This window comes from Histomonas meleagridis (assembly GCF_020186115.1).
Source record: "Histomonas meleagridis strain 2922-C6/04-10x chromosome Unknown contig_118, whole genome shotgun sequence".
NCBI lineage: Eukaryota > Parabasalia > Tritrichomonadida > Dientamoebidae > Histomonas > Histomonas meleagridis.
This window is the reverse complement of record NW_027150758.1, coordinates 100180-125699: the sequence shown is the minus strand read 5'-3', so window position 1 is coordinate 125699 and position 25520 is coordinate 100180. Positions and strand designations below refer to the sequence as shown.

At 28.1% G+C, this 25520-nt stretch overlaps 7 protein-coding genes across 7 annotated transcripts; 3 read left to right on the top strand and 4 right to left on the bottom strand.

The window, feature by feature from the left end:
• Positions 1-464: 464 nt before the first annotated feature.
• On the bottom strand, positions 465-1661 carry GO595_000862 (uncharacterized protein; the record flags this gene model as incomplete). The annotated part of the gene is made up of 1 exon (XM_067922224.1): positions 465-1661. One exon carries the CDS (start codon positions 1659-1661, stop codon positions 465-467), a length of 1197 nt encoding a protein of 398 aa, XP_067778805.1.
• Positions 1662-2828: 1167 nt separating this feature from the next.
• GO595_000861 (vacuolar protein sorting-associated protein 13-like) lies at positions 2829-3689 on the bottom strand (the record flags this gene model as incomplete). The annotated part of the gene is made up of 1 exon (XM_067922213.1): positions 2829-3689. One exon carries the CDS (start codon positions 3687-3689, stop codon positions 2829-2831), a length of 861 nt encoding a protein of 286 aa, XP_067778804.1.
• A 7414-nt stretch (positions 3690-11103) lies between these two features.
• GO595_000860 (flagellar basal body protein) lies at positions 11104-11823 on the top strand (the record flags this gene model as incomplete). Its single annotated transcript, XM_067922202.1, has 1 exon — positions 11104-11823. The coding sequence occupies one exon, from the start codon at positions 11104-11106 to the stop codon at positions 11821-11823; it is 720 nt and encodes a 239-aa protein (XP_067778803.1).
• A 5677-nt stretch (positions 11824-17500) lies between these two features.
• Positions 17501-19111, top strand: GO595_000859 (TPR-like protein; the record flags this gene model as incomplete). Its single annotated transcript, XM_067922191.1, has 1 exon — positions 17501-19111. The coding sequence occupies one exon, from the start codon at positions 17501-17503 to the stop codon at positions 19109-19111; it is 1611 nt and encodes a 536-aa protein (XP_067778802.1).
• A 2225-nt stretch (positions 19112-21336) lies between these two features.
• GO595_000858 (uncharacterized protein) lies at positions 21337-22236 on the bottom strand (the record flags this gene model as incomplete). The annotated part of the gene is made up of 1 exon (XM_067922180.1): positions 21337-22236. The coding sequence occupies one exon, from the start codon at positions 22234-22236 to the stop codon at positions 21337-21339; it is 900 nt and encodes a 299-aa protein (XP_067778801.1).
• Positions 22237-22887: 651 nt separating this feature from the next.
• On the top strand, positions 22888-24336 carry GO595_000857 (AP-4 complex accessory subunit tepsin-like; the record flags this gene model as incomplete). Its single annotated transcript, XM_067922168.1, has 1 exon — positions 22888-24336. The coding sequence occupies one exon, from the start codon at positions 22888-22890 to the stop codon at positions 24334-24336; it is 1449 nt and encodes a 482-aa protein (XP_067778800.1).
• Positions 24337-24727: 391 nt separating this feature from the next.
• GO595_000856 (protein BCCIP-like) lies at positions 24728-25468 on the bottom strand (the record flags this gene model as incomplete). The annotated part of the gene is made up of 1 exon (XM_067922157.1): positions 24728-25468. One exon carries the CDS (start codon positions 25466-25468, stop codon positions 24728-24730), a length of 741 nt encoding a protein of 246 aa, XP_067778799.1.
• Positions 25469-25520: the final 52 nt, after the last annotated feature.

The window sequence follows — 25520 nt, the reverse complement described above, 5'->3', positions numbered from 1 at the left end:
GCGATACGACCAAGAGAAATGCCAATGGGTCTAGGTTCGCTTTTATTAGAATAAAATTGTTGTACAAAATTTAGGCAACTTTGTTTAACATCAGAAAACGACAAAATCGAATTATGGTTAAAAAGGCTTATGATACGGAAATTACTAGTTGATTTCATTTGAGTTATTTCGTTAAAATCTGTGTAAACATAATCAAAATCTTGCTTTTGAATAAATGGTGGACTAACTGTTTCATCCGAAAGAATTATTTGCTTTTCATTTATTGTTACTTTACAATTTGAATTTTGCTTTGATGTTTTTTCGTGAACAATTGCACAAACGTTTATCATATCGAGAAATTTTAAACGTTCCTACACTTCACATTTCACGATCAAAACGCACAGAATTTACCTTTGAAAAAGTTCTATCGCATTTGGAAAACAAATTTTTATATTATTTCTGTTTATTATACATAATCCGCGTAATTATGACTTAAACTCATTACTTATAAAATCGTAAAACTGTTTTGTATCCATTAACATATCCACGAAATCATTTAATTTCCTAAAACGCAGCTCAGTTTTCGGAAATCGATTTTTCTTTGCCTTCTTAATATATATATTCAGTTCGCTCTTTTTTGGTATTTCGGTCAAATCATCGGAAAATATTTCGATTGAAGACACGAAGTCGACCACAGCCAACTTCGGACTTCCGACCAATCGATAGAGGTATTCGCTCAGCGGGCATCTTTCTTCTATTTTATTTTGCGGGTCGATCCATAGCGAAACGTTTGGATAATATCTCGAGAATTTACTATCGAAGTTACAATATATTGGGATACACATTCGACTCATCCATGTTTTGTTCTTAAGCCCATATTCGAATCGTAAAAACCATTGTAATTCGGGTATTAACGAAAATGTTTTATCTTCATCTTCAATACCGCACATTTGGGATAAACATTTCTTCTTATAATTTTCCATTAATAATGATATGAACGAACGAATATTTCGGTTTCGATTAAGATGTGGTATCATCATCATTGGATTAGTGCTCGATATAACGGGAATGAAATCAGACGACTTACGAAATTCTTGCGTGGACCATATCGTATCAAAATATGATTTGCCGCTTTTCGTAAATCGAATATATGTTGTCTCAACTCCGAACATTGCTGTGTTCGTATGTGAATCAACACTTTTAGGTGTAAGACGGAATTTTTTGGAAAAAAATTCATTAGCAGTGGAACTCGTCTTTTGTTTCTTATGGATTTTATAATTGGTAACATAAGAAGTCATTGAAACATTAAAAATATTGTCTTTTGATATGTGCTTGATAAGAAGCTTGAGCTGATCGTTGTAACCTTCTGAAAATTGAGGGGCGCATAGAAATAAACCGTCGACGTTGATGGGGTCATTTTCGTTCTCATAGTGCTCTGGGCCAAATGGAGAAACCCAATCAACAAAGATATCCTTCAAACAAGTGCGCTTCGGCCCTTTGGTTGAGAAAAGAACAATGCGAGTGAAATGTTTAGAACTCACATCAGAAAGTTGTTTGATGAGATCATCAACACTAGTTGTCCCAGAATGTGGTTGAAGCTGATTAAGGTATTTCTCAATTGTTTCATAATCACCTTTTGTATTACTACCTTGAGTGAAATCAAAAACTTTACTTATATTCATGCTGCTTGAAAAATCAAATATAAGAGTTTTGCCTTCGCTAACTATCAAGTAACTGATTACATTGGTTTTGAGAATGGCTATTTGAAAAGAGATAGATTGTGGAAGATTTTTAATAACAAAAAGTGAGTATTGGATGAGTTTGTCAAATTCTTTGGGATTACAACATGTGTCTATAGCAAAAACAAGTTTGAAATATGTGTCTGTAAGTATTTCACGAAAAATAAAATTTGAAGATCCGTATCTAAATTCTGTTTGTTGTTTGAATAGCTTATTGCACCATACACATTTAAGGTTGTCACCCTCTTTAGAAAAATACACGTCAACAATTGCATTGCAATTTGGACATCGAGGCGGATTAATTTGTTGAAAAATTGATTTTGAGGCTTGATTATAATATTTTTCATCAAACGGGTAGAACTCTACAATTATAGGTAAAAATGATGCTGGGTTGGAATTTGTTGAAGGCCATACTTTTAAAGATGAATGGAATGGTAAATTTTTTGAAGAATAGGAATAATGTGACTTACGAGTAGAACTACTTGGGCTAAATTGACATGAAATAGCTTTTCTAGGGAACCTTGTTTCTCGTAAAGTCAATCTTTTCATTCAGATTACCACTTGGCATTAGGGCACCCTCGATAACGATCATTTGCTATCGGTCCAATTGAACTTATCGTATACTATAAGTAATGGTGTCAAATGATCATTAAGAAAAATAAAGCTTTATTTGAATACACTGCGCAAAAATGAAAATGCTTATTAAAGTTTTGTTTTTTTTGGCAATATATCTGTTGGTAAAATAGAGATAGTGCATTGTTATTTTGATAATCATCATGATGACTTTCTACAAAACTTTCGGACATTGATTCCATTTTGATTAAACTACAAGTGTGTTCAAGAAAAATACCGTATAATTCCCAGTACTTTTACAATGTAAAAACTGGTTAAAATCACTTTTTGATTGCGATGAAGATAAAATGTTTTTGAAGTCGTCAAAGCCACTCAAAGCATTTGAAGAATCCAAAGAACAATGATAAATCAGAAAACAATAGAAAAATAGAAGTCTGCATTATACATTAAATAATTATTTAATTCAAAATTCGGTATCAAATGAATATTTATAAAAGTTTATACATTTAAATATATAATTTTTTATTAAATTTCTATTTACCATAGATCCTCAATATCGAACACGTCTATTACATTTCTTTTCGATCTAATGATCAATGCTATTTGTCTTGCTTCGTCTTCATTCTTGCATGCAATTTTCAGCTGTTTATTTTGTGCCACATTGAACGTAATCATATCCTTATCGACTGACATCATTACGATTCTCTTCACCATCACTCTTGCGACCAATTTCTTCTCCTTAAACAAGAAAGCCCACACGTCAGCAATACATAACACGTAACTATTTCTTCTATCATTATTAAACACATTTAATTTCAGCTTCAAAATTTCGGCCTTCGAAGCGTCTTTCTGTATCAAATATTGATAAAACGCTTCCGCCTTATTATATACTCCTATTTTATCCATTGGCGAAGCTCTCGGATATCTTTTTCTTTGATGTATTTCTTCTTTTGTAATTGCTTTTCGAACTCCGCCAATAACTCCGGCACTTGCATCTAAAAAACCTGTTACAGGTTTAGCGACAACACCAAACAAACCTTTGCCAACACCTTTAATAGCTCCAGTAAAACCATTTTGTTTAGCGCCTTCGATAGGTTTCATAAATATACCAGTGATACCATTCATTATGTTTTTGCCTAACGATGAAAAGCCATCAATTATAGTATCTGTTGAGCTTTGATTAATTCCTTGCGTGTTTAATGTTTGATCTTTATCATCATCAATCATATTAATATAAGAAGAAATACTTCGAATGAATCCTTCGCCACCTTGTAAGATACCTCCAAATGTACCAGTGATTAAATCAGTACCTTTTTTACCAATGTTTAATAAGACATCTTCTGGCGATTGAACATCAGTAGTTGTCGGATCATAAAATACTGATTTAATTCCTTGCATAATACCACTTACATTAAATAATATATCCGAATGACCTGCTAAGCCCCAAAGTTTATTTATTAATAATTTATAATTATTTAATAATAATATCTTTAATGTAGTAAATGATAATGATTTGGATTCAAATGAAAAACAATTTAATTCAATCGGCGCATTTGTAATATTTGGTATATAACGTAAAAATCGAATTTGAAATCGAGGATTTGGTGGTGTAGAATATGGTCGACCTGTATAACCTCTAAATGTTACATTAATTAATATTGGATGTATTTCAAAATGTTGAAATGATACTATTAATTCATCATTAATAGTTTCTTGATATATAACTGGTTTTAGATCAGACTTTAAAAATGATTTTGGTTTAAACATTGTAAAGAATGTTAATATATCACTTAAAAATGCATAATCCAAAAAAATCGTAATCGGTTGAATAGATAATATAAATGTTTTATATGAAATAAATAATGGCGATTCACGAAATGATATAGCAGAAAGATGGATAAAAGGTTTTGTTTCATATTTTTCACCAAATAATATTACTGGGAAAACAGAAGCATTAAATTGATCATCAATTTGTATTGAATCGACCATGAATTCAATTAAATGATTATCATTTTCACAAGTCGATTTATAAAATATATTTGTTAATGATATAAATGAAAGTTCTTGAAATGTATTATCTATTAAAGAAATATCAATTTCACTAATTAAAATGTTTATATATATCGAATAATCAAATATGGAATAAGGTTGTGAAAATAATATTAACATTCGGACGCCTTTCTGTATAGTTTTTAGTTGTGCATAGATTGATAATGTCTTTATAAACTGTGGCTCTGTATCTGCGGTTAAATGAATTTGTTGAATTTTATGATTAACTTCAATGTTAATACTTTTAGTATCAATAGGATAATCAAATGCGAAAAATGATGAAGAATTTGTATTAACTAATAATAAATTTTGTTGATTTATATGATATACATTTATTGGAATATCTAATAAATTTGTAATGATTAAAGGTGTAGGGAAATGAGGTTTTCTAAAATGTACTAATAAAGTATTTCCCATAATATTTATTTCCATTTCTATGAATATATTATTCATTCTAAATACAGTTCTAATTGGTGTAGATAATATTACTATAGTTTCAGTATTAATTTCAGGGATACGTAATAAAAATGAAAACTTTTTATTTGATATTAATATATTTATAGTTTCATTAGGATTAATATTCTTTATAAATAATTTAACAGGTATATTATTATTATCAATAGGTATTAATTCAAGTTTATATTTTAATTCATTGGATACTTTTAATACGATCGAAAATGTAACTATAGTTGTATGAATTAATGGAAATGGTGCAGGTGTAATAGAATGATGAATTGGCACAAAGATATCATTATTTTCTTGTGTAGGCAAAAATATATTTGAAGAACTTCCTATAGTTGAACAATCGATTTTTTCTTGACTAAATTTAGAATATAATGATTTAATTTTTATATATAATTTATCCGAATTTATAAATTTAGGATTTCCATAATTTATTTGTTCAGTAATAAAATCAATTGGTTTAACTCTTTTAGAATACATTAATTGTAGTGGTGTTTCACATTGATTAAATAATATTGATGGAGTATATAAATATAAAATTGGAATTTCAGAATCATTTTCGATTTGTGCAAAGATATACATATAATTATCTTGTTGTGAATTCTTTAATGAAAACATATATTTCTCATTATATGATGAAATTTTGATAACAATTTGATCAGAAACATTATAATTCTCACATGATATTGACATTACTAATACTTCTAAATTACTATTTAATGGAATTGAATATTTCTCAGTAGTTTTAATATTAGTTTGTAAATTAATATTAATGAAATTAATTTTTAAGTCAAGTGGTGCTTCATTCATTATAATTATTGTTGGACAAATTTTTATTAAACCAATTGTATCATTTTCTATTATTTGTGATATTTTACATGGTATTAAATGATTTATATTATATAATTTATAATAATATGCATCAGAATTAAAATGTTTCAAATTTAATGGTTTAATCTTTAATTGATTTATATCTTTAGGAATTTTATTTGCAATTAAAAGAAATGGTTTATTAATATCAATATTTCGAGGTAAAGGAAATCTTTGATTTGGTTGAATAATTCCAATATCATTAAATTCTTCTTCTTTAATTTGTAATATATTAATAGGGAAATTAAATAAGTTTTCAAATATATAAATCGATGATAATATTATATTATTATTTTTACGTAATATAACACAATAATTAGTAATTGCTGTTGGATAAAAGATATCACAAATCTTAAAATTAAATTTATTAACATAATCATAATATACAATAATATTATCATTGTTTTTAAGATTTGGTAAATAAATCTTTTCATTATTTTTAAGTTTATATTCTTTATCTAATATTTTTATTGTTAAATCCATCGAAACAAAGTTTTCGATTGAATAAAAATTGGAATTAATATCATTTTGATTTATATCTTCTTCATTATTTTTTAATTCTTTTACTTTAGTAATGAATTGTGGATGAAAGTTAAAATATAAAGGTGAAGTTGAAATTGATAATTTTTTAACATTTATTTCGTTTTGTATTTGAATAATCGTTTCGAATTTCTCAAGTATTGTATCCCAATTACCTGTATAAGTATTATAATAAAGTGTTTTAAATATAAATTTTGTTGATGCATTCTTTTCAGTTGAAATAATATCATTAAATATTAGATTTGCTTTAATAATTGGTATTCTTTGATTAGATGAAAATATAAAATTAATTTTCGATGATTTAATTATAATATTTTTTAATGAATTAAAGAAATTATATTTTTTAGTTTCTTCTAATGATCCACTTTTATTTACATTTGTTGGTAATTCAATAATTTGATTTATTGTTGATTTAAATAATTTAATATCATATTTAGATATATTAATATTAATTGGTGTAAATGATATATTATTATTTGAATATGTTAATGAGAATTTATTTAATATTTGTAATATATCATTGTTTTGATTAATAATTCCAATCGAAAAGTCATTAATTCCATAATTGTTATTTGATGCAAATAAATTCGCTTCTGATATATAATGAAGATTTTTATCAAATGATTCTAATTTTAGTTGAATATATTTGATTATAAATGAATATTTATATGTCTTATTTTCAGATGAAGAAATTTGTTGTGTTTTATTAATACGTTTTGTTGGTTTAATGATATAATAATATTTATAAATTTTGGAGATTTGTTCCGGTTTAATATTAACTAAAAATTTTTCGACGTTTCCTTCAATATAATAATGGTTATATAAAAGATTTAAATTATTTATATCAAGGAAATCATTTTTAATTGATTCTATTTCTAATTCATATTTTTGATCTTTATTAAATTGAAGTTTGCTAATTGCTAATGAAACAATTCGTTGATTATTATCAATAATATTTGTGTTAATTTCATTAATAATTCCGTTAAAATTAAATTTTATTTTATTATATTTTGTTACATTTGATGTATTTTGTTTTTCATTTTTTGTAAAATATAATTTTCGATAATTATTATAAATATTATCTTCATAAGTAAATAAAATTTGTTTCATATTATATTTAATCAAAATCGAATTAATTAAATATAATTTTTCTTTTTCCATTAAATCAAGTTTAAATTCAATTCCAATGTTATTTAAGTTTAATATATTTATTGAACTATTAAATATCGACAATGAATCCAAATTGAATTGAATTAATTCGATCGAATTTAATGTTTTTACATAAAAATTATTTAATGTTAAATTAGTTTCATCAAATATTCCATTCATTTTACTTATTAATAAATCAATTTTATAATTTGGTATTAATAATTCATCACTTTTATTATTATCTTCAATAACTTCTTCATGAATAATTAAACCCATTAAATATTTCTTTAATTCTATAACAAATTGTTTCGTTAAATTAAAGTTTGTATTACATAAATTGCCTTCATAAGTATTATTGGAAAGAGAAATATTAAAATCTTCATTAACTTCAATATTATTATTATTTGTATTTTTAAGATAAAGATTATTAGTCTTTAAATCAAATCTATAAAAGTCATTATCACCATAAGAATAACTGAAATAAAATGAATTCGAATTTAATTTTGCAAGTTCTTCTAAATCAACATTTAAATTTATGAAATTAAAATTAAGCGTTAAAATAGAATTCGATGAACTTGTTGTAGAGTGATGTTGAAATGATGAATAATCATAAGTTTGCTCAAAATTCATTTTTCGCTCAAAATTTTCCGAATCACTAAAAAATTCATATAAAAAAAGTATAACTTTTTGATATCCATATACATAAAGATTATCAAAAACGAAATTATTTAAACGATTTTGATATTCAAATGAGAAATTATTCATATTAAGGAATTGATTTTTATCAATCAAATATTCTTTTCCTTTAATATTATTCCCTTTAACACATGTTTTAAAGTATTTTTCATTAATAAAAGATAATTGTAATAATGAAAAATCCAATTTAAATATTTTCTTATTTTGATATAATACATTTAATATAAAAGAAGGAAAATCAAAATCAAAATAACTTGGATTTATAATATCATTTTGATTTTGTTCATTATTATTATTATTATCATTATTTAATATATTATCAACTTCATCAATAATAAAGAAAGTCATTTCAATCAGAAGTAAATATTGATATAAAGTTATATTTACATTAAGTTTTGGAAGTTTTCCAATTCCTTTAATATAAGTTAAAACATCCGAATTCAAAATAGCCATATCAAGATTATAAGTCGCATTAAATGTATTTATAATACAATCGTTTTGTAAATAAATTTTCGTTTCATTAAATTTTAATATATATTGATTATATAACGTTGAATAATCATTTGGATTTAATATTTTATTTGGAGTTAAACTCATTTCAATTGTTTTACATTCGATATCTAATGAAGGCATATCTTTTAATTCTTGATAAGGAATTTGGATCTTTGGTTGATTAAACAAAATTTGTATTGTTCGAGGTTTATATCGACTTATAGCATTTTTAATTTCAACAATTGAAGGTATTTTATTCTCTTTTATTTGTTTTGAGTTTTTGAATTTAATTTTATTTTGTTGTTGATAATCATTTGAAAAGAAATTAATGAAATTATTTAACCAATTTAAATCAATTATTAAATTTGTTGGTGGGAAATTAATTTGAAAATCAGAACTTCCATCAGATTTAAATGAAGCATTTATTATTAAGTTACCATTACTGATAAATGTTTTCGGGAATTTTAGACTTATATCATTATACATTATTAAATTTAATACTTTCATCTTATATTCCATATCATATTGTATTTTCTTGAAGTTGAATTGTATTTGATTCGTTTCTAATCTCGTCATTGGTTTCATTAATTCATTAAGAATTGATATATTTAATTTGTTAATATGTAATTTGGACATAAATAAAATAGAATTCATATTCTTAGGTTGGCCTTCTAATAAAAGATCAAGTTCTTCTTTTGTTAAACTTGTGGTACTAATATCTTGTTGTTGTCGAATCTTTGCTTGTGCATAAGTTCGTAAAAATACAATTGTCGAAAGTTCAAATTGTCGTTCGAATGATTTAATTTCTTCTTTAGTACCATTTTGTCTTAATTGTACATATATACTTCGATTTTTTAATATTTGGATTGCGTTTTTAACATCAAATGTATGTGAATGCTTTTGTGCGATTGAACATCGATGAATAAAACGCCACCATAAACCGGATGATCGGTCTGATCGTGGATAACGATTAGGTCTTCCACAATGAGAAAATTGTCTTCTTTTTGTAAATTGTCGATATTGTTCTTGTAAAATAGTAATTCCTTTCCATTGTAAAGAATTGATTATAAAGCTAAGTTCTTGCGTATTAATGATAAATTCATTACTTTGATTTCGTTTTGTAACATAAATCCCATTGAAAGTAAACGGTTCCATTAAATATTGATGCGATTTGGAATAAATCGATGATAACATTTCTTCTTCAAAATTATCTTGAGAAATAGGTGTAGCATTAGGATCCGCATAAATAGAAAGTGCCGTGATTTTTGTTTGCTTTCGAATGATCTCTGATAATGGTGGAATTATTGTTTCTTTATAAAACTCATCAACTGAATATGAATTTAAAGATTGAATTGTAAAGCCAATAGCAATCATGGAATCGTCAATAGGAAGCTCAAGCCTAACATGCATGTTTTTAATGTTGATTTGAATATTGTCAATTACTTTATTCATAATCGATGAAAAAAGTCCTCCATCTGATACTTGGTCTGTTTCATCTGGTAATTCATTTGTTTCTAAATCTTTGTCTGTGAGAACATTCCCTGAAATCGAGCCTAGAATAAAAACATTTTCAATTGATACTATGCTTGGTTGAGAATCAAGTTGACCCCAAGGAAAAACTAAAGAAATTGATTTTACTGTACCTCTTTCTACAATTAATGGTATTTTATTTTCTGAGAATGCGTTACTTGAAATTTTTAAATTTTCTAATCTTGCTTTTCCATTCCATAATTCTACTTCTAATTGAGATGAATCTATTTTTTCTATGTATTTACCAAACATATGACTAATAACTTTTGCTATGACACCATTAATCATTGAGAATTTAAATATTTTACGGTTTTATACGAACGATTTTGAAAAAACTGCCAGAAAGGTCATGTCACATCACATTTCACTCGACCCTTTAACGGTTTCATAAGATGGCAGCACAGCCTCCACATCCCGAGTTAAGAGCGTATTTTTATTTTTCTAACATACAGACACTTGAACAAAGAAATCCGCGTAAAATTGAATTGTAACAGAACTGTTTTTGGTATTCTAATAGGTTTTGATCATTTTATGAATTTATCTTTAAGAAATGCACAAATAGAAGTCCCAGATCAACCTCCCGTTATTGTGAACTCTTGCATTCTCCGTGGAGCAGCTATTTTGTCATTTGAAGGTGTAAATGTCACTGTTGTAGAGAAATATCAATAAACTGCACGAGTAGTAAATAAATAACATTTAGAATCAAATAACACTAAAAACATGTATAATTTTTATTTTAAAAATGATGATTTGGAAATTGAAATGAGTATTGGTATCTATACACAATACAACAAAGAAAAAATTTGTGTAGCAAATCGCTCCCAAAGTTAAAAAGAGTATTTTTTGAGTTTAAAAAAATAATAATGATTTGATTCAAAAATAAAAAATCAAAGAACCTATTACATATGTTTCGCTAATGGCAAAAAGTTTATGCATGTATGTATTTTGTGCTGCTTTTGCAACATTCATATTTATGCTTGGAATAAAAATATTTTTTTCACAAAGTTTGTTTGAATAAAATCCAATGTTTAAGTTTACAGAGTGCGATTCCAATGGTTTTAAAACATTTGCAGATAAGGAAAAAAGCGATATAATTTGTAATAAGTGGGGACTATCAAATCTAATTGTTAAAACATTTACATTCACTGGACAAATATCTGATGCTTTTGATCCCAATGAATTCTTAGTTCAATTTTTCAGAACACCAGGCTTACCATCAACCCAAATATCAAGTGTTGGATTTGAAACATTAAAAACAAATGTTATTGGACCAAATTTCTTCAAGAAATTATGGTCAGGACCAGTAAAATTAGTAAGGGATGTTCCCAAACATCCTATTTATAAGTGTATGGATCGAAGGCTTCAAGATATTTGGATATCTGATCTTTTGCAAACTGCCTTATTAGATGATGAATCAGATGAATATGCTCAGTTTACAGAGGATGATCGCAGGGAATTGATTTTTCGCATTATGAAAGCAGTAGTTATTGGTGGCGATGTTTGCCAATTCGAAGATAACTGGGATAATTATGAACCGATTATAATATCTCTTTACAAAGATGTCATTGGCCAAAGTGTAGTTAAGAATACAAGCGGGGCTATTTCCGTTGTTGCAAGATCATTTTCAATTACAAAAATTAATGGGAATGATATAAGAACTGACTTTGACAGATCTTTTTGCATTGTTACTATTGATACAATTGGAAAGAAAGTAAGATTGTTTTCTTATAAATGTGCTCTTTAATTGAATTTTTTTTTTTAACTAGCTCAAAATTTTAATGAAAAAATCATTTAAAAATAAGCACTATAGTGTTGTTTATTAAGAAAAAAAGTCTTGACTTCCAAATCTTTTTGTCTAATGTTAAATGTTACTTCTGTGGGTTAGTAAAAGTAAAGAGTTGATCAGACAAACGAAGCTTAATCATTTTTCATAAGACCGTCGTTTGTTCTCATCATTTAAAGTACATACTTGTTCAGTTTTTTGTTGGACCAAATGAAGAATGGCCATACTTTAACGTTCTCTCATTGAAAAGCAAAACGGTTAATAACGGTTTTCATATCACAAATCGAAAAAACCTTTTTTAGCCAGAATTACCGAAATTTAACATGTTTTAAATCGGAAAAACAAATTTCTTGCTAAATCAATATGATTACATTAACTTTTTTTTGTTTTATAAACTTAATAATATGTCTGAAATGTTTTTACACTTTTTGGTTTTTCTTCAGAAATATTTTATTCACATGAATTTTTATTTTACTTGATGAAAGATCATATACATTTTACAAAACTCGTGTTTTGCGGAACTCCAAAATCGGGGAAATCGACAATTATTTCAAGAATTTTAGGTAAAAACACAATCAGCACTACAAATTATGGAATAACTTCATATCAACTTAACCTTGAGTCAGAAAATTTAAATTTCAGTATCTGGGATACGAGTGGAGATGGCCAATACCAAGATCTAATAAACCTAATTTTAAAAGGAGCCGATATTGTAATTATCGTATTTGATTTAGGGAAGAAAGAGAACACCGAATATATAAATTATTTAATGGACCAAACATTAATATATTCTGGCGAACCATTACCACATTTTATCTTCATCGGAAATAAAATCGATTTACCAAGAAAGATCACAGATTCACAAATCAAAGAAATAATCGGAAAAGAATTTTATTTTGAGACAAATGCATTAAAACACGAAGGAATTCATGAGTTTTTTACAAAGTTAATCGAATTATCAATTATTAGACAAAACGAATTCAAAACAAACTCAATTCATAAGGACATTTCTCTTAACCCAATTCGTATTGAAGAAAAAGCAATGAAAAGTCCATGTTGTTAAAAAAAAAATAAATAATTTATTTAAACTTGTTGTAAGTTTATCTTATTAAATAATAAATCAATTTTACTTTTTGATAATTTTAATTCCGTTTTATAAAACTTTATGGAGACGTCATTCCATTCATCAATTTTTAATTCCAAATATAAATGTAATTGTTTCTTAAGTTCTTTCCGAAGAATTTTCCATTTGAAGTTCTTCTTAATACAATCTTTACATTTACTAATTGATTTCATTGTTAAATTTGGTAAATTTTCATTTAATTTATCAAACTTTTGTATCGTATGAGTTGGCTGAATTCGAATTAAATCAATATAAAAATATTTATTTTGTTTCCATATATTAATTTGTTCAAAAAATGTCCAAACATTTGACATATAATGTGATACTAATTCTTTAATAAATAACGAATGAACATTTTTTTGTGTTTCGATAATATGTTCATAAGAATTTTTAAGGATTCCGACGTTTAAGTTATTTTTTTTATTAAATGTTTTTAAAAAAGTATAAACATTGATAACGTTAAATATATTTTTCTTTAAAGTTGACATTTTGGAATCATTAAAAGTAATAATTTTATTAAGCATCGCATTAATTAATGATTCCGCATTTTTCTTTAGAATATCTTCATCAACGCCAATACATTTGGTTACAAATTGTATAATAAGTGATGGAACTGTTTTCGATGTAGTTAATTTATGGTTTTGGACATTATTTGTTTTTTCGATATATGACTTATAATATTCGATATGTTTTTCCCATTTCTGTTTACTATATTCGATGATTTCAGTGAAATCATTTCCAAATGCCATTTTGATTATACTATAAGCTTTTAATGCATAAAATGGACCAAGTAATGATATATTATCAATATAATCATCGAATTCTTTTGATAAATGAGAAGATATCATTTCATGTTTAGCCTTTTCAATTTCCCAATATTCATTAAATGTTTTTTCTTCGATTTGTATTCGATCGATTAATTTCTTTGTTATTTTGATAAAGTTCTGAAGAAATAATGTTCGAGGTGATTCATCAGAACCAAAATCGAGTATATATAATTGTGTATCTAATTGTTCATTTCCTAAAAACTTTTTTAACTCAATGTTTTCCATTCCGACGTCACCAAGAACTTCATAATCGATTAATTTTTTTGCGCAATGTGAATATTCTTCGACAATATATTTATAAGAATCAGGATGAAAATTCTTAGCAAAATTTATAAAATTTATATAGGGATTTAATATTTGTAAAATTATATTTTTAGAAATAATTTCCTTTAGTCTTGAATTGTTTTTGTTTTCTTCATTATTAAAATTTTCGTTTTTATATTTTATTATTTGAGGAATATCTCGAAGTAATTGATGAATAAATTGCGTCGAAAAATTTGATACGAAATTTAATAATAATTTTTCAAGTAATGTTTTCTTTTGTTTGCAACATTGTTTCATGTTTATTAATATCTGGGGAATATCATTTGATAAATATTCATTATTAGCTTCAATTAATTTGTTATATAAATTTGTAAGTTGAGAAATATCTTCAAAATTTGGTTTCGTTAATGAATCTTTAATATCTTTTGGAATTGATGCGAATTCATAAATATTTTGTAAGTGTTTCAACGCCGCTTTTTTATTATGTATATTTGCTTGATTTGGATATATCATTTTGAAGATTTTTTTGATTGATTCTTCATTGTCCCATTCAGGGGAAAATATTTTTAATATTTCATGTTCTATATCTAATATTGTTTTAATGTGAATAAACGTCGATTTGAATTGAAGCATATGCTCAATGAGCATCGGCATTCGATTAAAATATTTATCATTTACATTCTTTTCAAGCATTGGAACAATTTCCTCTGGTGGAAGATGAAGAAGTTCTTTTGTTATTTTTTCATTTATATCGATATTTTGTTGTTCTTCATTTTTTGCTTCTTTTTGATTGTACAAACTTTTCTTCATATGTTTAGTCGGAATAACTTCACTCATAAATTCTCGGTTCCAAAAACTATTTTGTTTTGAGGATGAAAACGATTCTTGTGACTTTGCGATAATTTACTTCTCGAGCAAAAAGAAAAACCATACAACTATTGTAAAACCTCAACATGTTGCAAACGCTTTTATTGTTTTTAACAATATCAATACTTCATTAATATGTTTAATTCTCAAAACAAAATGAAAAAAATTTAATTGACATAAATGTGACCACAAATATTAAATCGGATTTTGCTCATTATAAAGCAGAAAGTAACGACAATTATCCATTTTCCAAATATTTTGTTGATAATTATTCAGAACTTTCAAAGAATGACTTCATAAACAATGTATTAAAGAAGGACATAATCCAAAATCCGAAATGATGAAATAAAAAAACTTCAAGAAATATCTTCACTAACAAATTTTGACTTTAACCGACCACTTTATGAAAGATGTTCACTTATTATATATAAAAATAATTTTACATTAATTGATTATGGCATTTTTTGGTTCAGTTAAATGTTTTAAATATTTATTTATGAATAATATAAAATTAACAAATGCAATTGCAGTTGAAAACTTAGAGATAATTAATTTATGTGAACAATATAATTTATCATTTTGTAATACATATGAAACTCCAACACAACATTTGACAAATAATTTTACCTCAGATTGAGCTGAGGTATTATGTTAAATCTTCTTCTTTTCATTGGCTGTGGTCGTTTTGGTGTTTCTTTGTTCTCATTTTGCGCTATTTTTTCTTCACTTATCTCAGCAACTTCTATTTTATCATATTCGTTATCATCCAAATCTGGAAGTTCATTTCTTTGTTGATCTATAAACTCCAAAATTTGTTTATATGACAAATATTTATCTTTTGGAATTTTATTAATTAAAAATTGTATTCTTTTATGCATTGTATAATTAATATTATTCGAAAATATATCATTTGATCTTTGGCCATTTATATAAAGAGTCAATGATGAAGAGAATGTATTTATAGTTAAAAAATCGAAAAATGAATTTGAAAGTTTTGAACTAATAACTTCTTCAAAGTTTTCTCCATTATGATGTACATTTATAGATTTTTTATCATTTTTATTTTCTTTTAATTCTTTAATTTTCGAAACTCTAAACAATGAATTATTTGCAATTAAATCAGAATACAATGAATTTAATTGTCTAATTCTTAACGATGTTATATTTACATTTAATAATTTAATATTAATCACTACAATTGGTAATTTATCTTTATCTGCATTCATAAGAAGTGATTTTGCTTCTTCTTTTATTAGATCGATATGATCATTAATATCCCAATTAATTTTATGTTCAATTTTTAATACTTTATATAGAAATTTTCTTGTTTCCATTAGTGTAATTGGTTTAAATTTAAATGTTCCATCTTGAAATACATCCAAAATTATCATTGATCTTTCAGTACATTCTTTTTTAGTATATTTAGTAAATATCGTTGATCCAGGCTGCATTATTTTTACTCCATTTACTTCAGTTATGTTTACTCTATTTTCATGTTCATGGCCCCATACAATTAAATCAATAAATGGGAAATTTTTTGTAATTATTTCTTCATTACTTAATACTTTCGAATTCCTTGAAATCCGATTTTGATGTAATAAAAGAATTGAAAATGTTCGTTTTTCACTATCATTTTCTGGTTGAATTAATTTAATTTTCTCATTTGTTAATTTGTTATTAAATGAACTATCGATAATATAATTGATTCCATATATATAAATATCAATTCCATTTCGAGTTATTACCACAGGTTCAATGATAATTATATTATTTACTTCTTTGTTGGAAAAACAATACACTAAACCATTGGATGCAAGGAGATCGCATGGACCATATCGTGGAATTCCAATTGGTTCATCATGATTTCCATATATAAGAAAGAAAGGAATTCGATCAATCTCATTGTTCTGTAAAAAGTCTTTTGATATTTGACTTAAACCTGATGTATTTGTAATTGTAACTCTATTTTCTATTGGATAATCATATGAACGAATTAATTTCGTTAGGTTGATTTGTGATTGAAGACTCGGATTCCTTGAATCATATAAATCACCAGAATGTAAAATTACATCTGATTCTTCACTTTCGGAGATTTCTAAAACTTCACTAAATGCTTCAAATGAATCATTCGCTAATTTAGGATCATTCTCTTTATAGCCTATATGCGTGTCAGTAAAAATAGTTAATCGAATTTTGTCTGACTGCAAAATTTTTAATTAAGTTTGATGTGATGTTTGATGTTGAGTGACCGTTAATTTAAATTTTGAACTTTTTTTGTATAAACATATAAAATTATGATTTCTCTCTTTGTTATTATACAAGGTGAGGCAAATGAAGGTGTTTGTAGCAAAAAGATTTGATTTATTTTGAAAAATAATAATTAATGTATTGAAATTTTTAAGTTAAATATATGTAACCCAAATAATTATATCAGAGGATTTCCTTTTTAGTGTGTCATTTGTTTTATATTATGTTATTTGTTTTTAGACTTACAAATTATGTTTTCTGTAATTTCACATTCTAATTATTTTTAGGGCCACCCCATACTTCGCCAAAAATGTTGGGCAAAGAGCAGAACACTCCACCCGCCAATCCTTATGATTTCCAAGGTTGGATGGACTGCATATCAAAGATTGATATATCGCAGAGTGCCAATATTTCTAAGCAAGAATATGATACAAATGTTAAAATTTTTCATGATTTCTTAACAACATTTCCATGTCTTTACAATTATTGGGTAAAGTATGCTTCTCTTATATGGGCTGGTAGTGATAGTTATGAAGAAGTTCAAAAAATCTTTAATATGGCTCTCGAAACAAATTTACGTCATTCTGTTGAAATGTGGTCCGAAATCATTAAGTTCTATCAAAGCCATTATACTCAATCTGAAATGCCACAGCTCCGTTTTGTTTATGGGGAAGCTCTTGATGCTGTGGGTCATAATTTCAAGTCTGGAATTCTTTGGCGTCAAGCGATTGACTTTGAGGTCAGTCTTAACAAGAGCCCATACTTTCTTTTAGCCAAAGCCATTACTAATCCCATCATTAATCTTCGAAATTTCTGGGAAGAACTCCAAAATTTGCTTCCACGTATTCCATTACATGAATTAACACAATTTGATCCCAACAAGAGTGTATCCGAGCTTCTTAAAATCGATATTTTTATGACTGGTGACTCGTCAGATGATCAAACCATTCGTTCCAATATTACACAAGACCTCACTGCATTATATAACAAATCACTTGACTCATATTCAAATCGTGTGTATTATGAAAACTCTATCACTCGTACATATTTTCATTTTCTATCACCAGATGAAGCTCAAATCAGTAATTGGGAGTCATATATCAATGAATTCGAAACTCTTTTTTACAAAGATATGAATGAAGATCGTCTTAATGATGTTATAGAACTATATGAACGCGCATTAATTCCATGTAATTATATTGAATCGATCTGGATTGAATATGCCAACTTCATTGAGTCAGTGACGATCATTGATGGCGTTTCATTATCACGCGATATCTATAAGCGAATTCCATATCATATAATTCCACATGCGAAAATTCTTTATGCAGAATTTGAAGAAGAATATAACAATGAAAATGCCGAAGCATTATATACCGAAATGTCTGAATCAGATTATGCTGAACAAGTTATAACATCCGCATGTTATTATAAGCGAACAAATCGTATTGATGTATCATTAACAGTTTTAAGGAATTCGCGCGATAAAATGTTACAAAACAATGACATCGAAGGCGCAGCTGTTATAGCTACGGCATTACTTGAGTTATATGGTGAAGAATCAGATATAATATATTCGACAACTTATTTGTTGAAATTTATTAAGAAACTTATCGACGAAAATAAATTCGATGACGCAAATCAATTGCTGTTTAGCGTGACACAAGGTGAAAACGCCGAAAAGATTTTGATCGAAGATAGATTGCCTTTGATACAAATTTACATCGAGTGCTGCCGAATGTGGGGAGTCGACGCAAACTTTCAGCTCAACCTCGAAATGACGTACAATAAGCTGAAGAATAAAATGATGTGGCACAAGGAATACTTCAAGCAAACAGAACTAAACAAAAGAAAACCACCTGAGAAAAGATTAGAAAATTGGATCGATTACCAGAAAAATCTGAATAAAATGATAAGCTGATTTTTTCATTTTGGAATATTTACGAAAGTGTTTCGATATGCGATCTCGATCATGTTGGATACGGAGGCATATTCCGTGGATTTATACACTTAAATTCGAAAGTTCTTTGAGGACTTCTAATTGCACTCTCGATCATGTTGGATACGGAGGCATATTCCGTAGATTTATACATTTAAATTCGAAAGTTCTTTGAGGACTTCTATTTGCTTCAATTGGATAAGGATTTGCAAAAAATCTGATTGTATGCAAAGCACTATCAATTGTTTAGTGGATTGTTTAAGACTGAAATAAATTAAAAAAAAATGTTAAACAATGTATTTCCTTCTCTTTTAATAAAAAATTTCTTCATGAATTTTTTTACATGTTGTTTGAAAATTATATTATTGCAATTTCATACTAAGTTTTATGAAGTCTTTTACTTGGATGGGTGGAGTACGTTAAAGGATGACTGATGTTTACAAAATTAAGCACCCTTGCTCACAAAATTGTTTTTATTTTGATGTAAGGAAAGGGACTTTTTTAGATCGCATGCCCAGTAATGCAAGAATAAAACAAACACCAGTTTCGTTCCAAATTCCAATACCAGATTCAATGTTTCCCTGCTATCAAAAGAAAAAAGGATCATCACCTCAAATTATAGGAAACCCTCTTTTGGATGATCCAAAAATGACATCAGATTGTTATTATGAAATATCATATCTCCCACCAGATTTATTTATATTAGACTCACCATCTACCATTTATAACACACTCATAGGACTTTTAAATCGGAAGGCTTTAGGTAATCCAACTTCAGATCTTCATGAATTACTTTCACCACGAAATAATCTCATTTCTTCACTTTTAGAGGAGGTTGGCAATGAAGCATCACGTGCCATCAGTACCCATATTAACTCCTACTCTTCTCTTAGTCTTTTACAATTCCAACGAGATGAAAAACGGAAGTCAATTTTGTTATCACTATTTTCCATCTTACGACAAAATCGAGTTTTTGTAGACGAAGCTTATCTCCAGCTTATTAAATACACGAACACGCCCATTTATAGCAAGCAAATTGGACATGTTTGGGACATATTTATTTTTTTGATAACATTTTTTCGATCATCGCGTTTCTGGCGACTCATTCGTTCGTATCTTTTCATTGTTCTTCGGTATGAATTTATAGATGTCCGCATACGAAAGAAAGCGTTTATCTGTACAATTCGTGCTGGAATAAACGAAACTTTAGAATACAGTCAATCGAATGAAGAAGCTCTTCGAATTAAGACGATTGACACGAATTTGTTTTGTGTTCCACTTCAAGAAGTTTTATTTAAAGAGTCAATAATGGGATTTAACAACCAAACTAATGTTCCTATGTTAATACGTAATATTATTGAAAAATCACGTGCTTTAAATAATAAGAACTTAATTTATGATGCGATTTTGCAGAAAAATAATCTCGAAATTGTGACCGAATTACCTTTTGTCTTTGAGTTTATTAGAAATCTTTTTGTTCCATTTTTGTCTTTAGATATAATGGTGGAGTTAGATACTAAAACACCAAGTTTTAAATGTTTGGAAATTGTAAATGAGTTAAATAACTGTGAAAGAGATTTTTTGTTCTATTTGATTGTGTTTTTAAAAGAAATTAAATCAGAGAAAAAGGAATATGATAAAGTGTTGGATAAAATAGCTTGCGCAATGTTCCAAGTGGATGCTATATCAGATGACCAACAAAAATCAATAACAAGATTCATTACGATTTTGATAGAATATTGGGATGTAAATAATTTGTGTCAAATATAAAATATATTATCATAAAAAGCGATTATTAATTTTTTTGTTTAGATTTTATTTTATTTTTTTATAAATACTAAATCGAAAAAATAATGAAAAATTTTTACAAAATTTTAATTTCTGCCAAAACAAAAAGATACAATTTCTTTATATTGCGTTTGACTTCTATATATGTTTTTCAAAGAATATTATGAAAGAAAATTTTAAAAGACAGATTTTTTTATTTTGAATAAACGTACGATCATTTATGTGAAGTGATTTTATTATATCGGATCTTATTCCTTAAGCAACATGACTGTTTAAAGTAGATTAATCAAATTAATGCGTAAATCTTCTTCACGAATTAAGCGAATTACTATTTTAACTCAAAACAATTTCATTTTTTTTAAACAAAAAATATAAAATCAGATACAACAAGTCGCTTGGATTTTACTACTCATTATAATTTATTTATGCATATCACTAACAATGTCCTGGTCAGTAATTTCGAGTGCAGTAGTTTCATCTACAAAATTTTTCTTTGGTTTATAGAATCGAAGTAACAAGACAATTAAAGACACAAGGCTTATAATGAACACCAGAATGGTGATGAATATCATTGCTAAAGCAATTTTTTGATATTCTCTGTTCTCTCTTTTTGCATTTATATATTGCAAATTTGATTTGTCTCCTGGAGTTGTCCATTTGTAATTACCTAGACTTCCCTTAAGAGAAGAAAACAGTCCAACAGAGGCATTGTTGGAGAACTCGGTATCAAGTAATGTCATGGATCCAATAATTATATTAAACTCAACAGGTGTATATTTCGATGATGACATATGGATCATACCAGGGCTTGTAAAACTTACTGATTTGTTTTCTTTCGGAATGATACTAACTTCTGTGTTATTATAATAATATAAGGTTAGACCTGTGTCTCTTGGATGGTCAAACTTTCTGGCATAAAACTTTGTGTTTTCTCCAAAATCAAAGAATGCAGGATATCGTCTGGGGATTATGATATTTTGTCCTAGAAATTGACTTCCAGCTGTATCACCAATAAAACAGGCACTATCTTTATCATAACTTGTATGCCAAATGGATAAGGCGCAATCTTCTGAGAAACAACCTAATGTGAAGTTTGATAAAAAAATTTGTACACCTTCTCCAGGATTAACGTCTGGAAAATTATTCCATTGATACCCTAGATCTTCAGTAGTGATTTTAATAATGCCTTTATTTTTATTATGTAGATATATAGCAGTTTGCCCTTCATTAATTGTCGAAAAATTAATTTTTGTGTCAACTTTCATGATGCACCTCGTGAAGTTTGGATTAGGACCAAAGGTTTCTGAACATATTCCCATGGAAAATGATAAAAAAGGAAAGATGGTGGAAACTATCGGAAACAACATAATAATTTGCATCAAATTGTTGACAAATAAATTTGAGAAGTTTGAGTGTGACACGAAAAAAAAATTAAATCTAAATTAAAAAATATTCATTATTGACTTATAATTCACCTTTAAAAAATTAATGCTTTACAAGTAAAATGAAATAAATAATATTGCTAGTTAATTCTATATAAATCAATTAAAAATATATTTCATGAATTTTCAAAATTTTAAGAAATATCAAATCACATTCAACTTGATATGCATTTTATACATCACGAAGTTATTTATTTATCGCAAAAATTAAAAATTCACTTTCCCAAAATAACACATCGGAGAAATTCAATTCAAACGGTTTATGTCAGGCCATCGTCAAATCAACGATCAAAATAAATTCAATTAGATATCGTTTCTGCAGAAATGAACTAAATCTCATACTTATCATAAAAGAAAGACATAAAAAATTAATGTAAAAGGTATGCAATATTTTATGTAATTGTATTTTTATATCAAAAATATATAAATGCTCTTCTAAATTTGGTTCGATCTTTTTCTTCCAAGAAAACGTCAGAAAAAATGTTGTGAATTTTTCAATGCACTTCGCGGTTTGAGTTATTTTTGGAAATGTTTACTTGTTCCAGGCTTGTTGATAGGGCAACTACTGATGATAATCTTCCACCTCCAGGTATGTGTCTTGCTGAAGCAGTACAATTAGCCAGAGATGATCCTGCAAATGTTCAACGTCTTATTAAATATGCTTGCAAAAAACTTACAGTTCCACGTGTTAATGTCCGAATTAAGGCTCTTAGGCTTATGAGTCATCTTGCTCAAAATGGACCATCATCTGCAGTTCAAGCAGAAATCAAGTTATACTCATCTACAATTTCTGATTGCATTGGATGGAGAGGGCGTCCAGATCCTCTTCGCGGTTATGAGCCATATCAAGAAATGAAAGATGTCGCCCAATCTCTCTTAGATCTCATTTTTACATCTGGTCAAGCAACTGTACAACATTTCGCCACAACAACTCCTACAGCTGCTCCAACTCAACGTGTTGCCAGTGTAAGTACTATGGAATCTTATGGTAATGATCAATACATTACACAACCAGTATCTCTTGATCCAGTAAATCATGATCCAACAGCAAACCGCACACTAGAAAACATCACAGGTTTCTTCAGCCGTACATTCGGTGGTCAAAAAGCGCCTGTTGTATCAAAATATGGAAGTGCATCAAATGTCAGTGGAAACGTACCTGGAACAACACAAGGAATGTATGTCCATCCAATGTATCAAACAGCACATACACAACCTCCAACCTATCAAAGTCCAAATACAAATACATATCAACCTCCACAACCAGCACAACCAGCACAACCGCAAATTCCATCATATACACCACCTCCACCTCCACCACAGCGTGGCCAATTCCAACGTCTTGAAGCAGATTTCTCATGGTCCAAAAAGAAGCCATCAAATCCAATTCCAGAACGCTCCAAAAATGTTGCTGACACACCAGCCTCCAAATTCCTCAAAGTTACTGGCGGCCGAGCTCTTCCAACAAATGGTGAAATCACTGCATTCAAAGCGTCCATTGTTCCAGAGTCACTTGTTGAGCTCACTGAAGCTCTTAACAGCTCTGAGTGGAAGGTTAAGGTTAGGGCTATATATGGATTGGAAGTTTTCGGCGAAAAGTTCGGAATCGGAACAGTTGCACACGTAAAGAAGGAGGTCGAGAAGCTGAAAGTTGCTCCGCAGGCTTCGCTTCGCTCCGCAGCGATTCGCTTCTATGCGTCGATCGAAAATGTCGAGCCAACAGATATGCCCGAGCAGCCATCCGCATTCACCTTCACAGACGAGGCACAAAGCGAACCGCCGCAAGAGGACGAAGAGCAGCAGAACGCATTCAGCTTTGTGACAGAAGAAAATGTTAATGAAAAGGAAGTTAAGAAAGAAGAACCGAAACAAGAGGAAGTAGAAGCTCATGAGGAAGAAGCTAAAGAAGAGGTACAACATGTTGCAAATGAGGAAGAAGAACAAAAGGAAGAAAAAGAAGTTAACGAAGAGCAATAAATATTCTTCACTTGAGCATTTGTTTTTGGTTATTTGTTTAATTACGCCCTATTTAATTTATTAATGTTTCGTGTGTAAATAAGTTCAAAAAAGATGAAACATTTTGACAAAAAAATTTGATTCGAGTTTGAATTCATTGTATCTTTTTGTTAAATTTAAATCGTAACATATTGTAATTTAAAATTAATCAGATGGTACTTTGGCCGAGTGGTCTAAGGCGTTGGATTTAAGCCCCAATACCGAGAGGTGCGTGGGTTCGAACCCCACAGGTACCATTTTTTTTTTTGAAAGAAACAAACAATTTGGTTTTGAGGTAAATATTTTTTTTCTTTTTCCAAATTCGAAAGTAAAAAAGAAAACGCTTGTTTTAAATGAATATGTTTATGTAAACTTAAACAATTCCTTCATCTTTGTAATCATCCTCATTTACATCAAACATTTCATTGATTTCCCTACGAACATCAAATATTGATTCACGTGTAAGAACCATAACATATCTGTAATATTCAAGATCTTGGAAATCGCCTTCCTCGCCTTCTGTCTTAAATTCTATCCTTAGCATTGCATTTTTGAAGAACACTTGATCTTCGGCATTTTGAAACTCAAGTCCTTCTTCACCTTTCACAGCTTTTTTAACGAGAATATAATGTGTAAATTTATAAGAATCTCTTTCTTCTTGTGTTTCACAGTCTTCTGTCGCCCATTCAATTTCCTCAAAAAGGCCTCTGATTAAATGTGGTATTAATTGAGGTGGAACGCCATATGCTCTTTCATCCAGAAGCAATCCAACAGAGGGTAGGAAATTTCCAAGTATTTGATTAAGCGAAGGATCATTCAAGCTTAGGAGCCAATTTATAAAATTACTAACAGTTGCATAATTTTGAAAGTATCCTAAGTTAACAACAGAAGTAAATCCGAACAATGATTGATCGTCTTCATCTTCTACATATGCAAGTTTTATGCAAGTACCAACGCGTTTTTGTCCTGTAATAATTTTACTTAATTCAACTCTTTCTACATTTAAATATTTTGGAATAAATCCTGCAATTGCTGGTGCATCGCTTGGAAGCATGTCCATAAAACCAAATGTTGCCTCTATTTGTTCAAAATTTTCCTCGTCGTCTTCATTCATTTCGGATTTTACTCGACCACGAAAGCAGACCGTTAATTATTTTTGGTCTGGT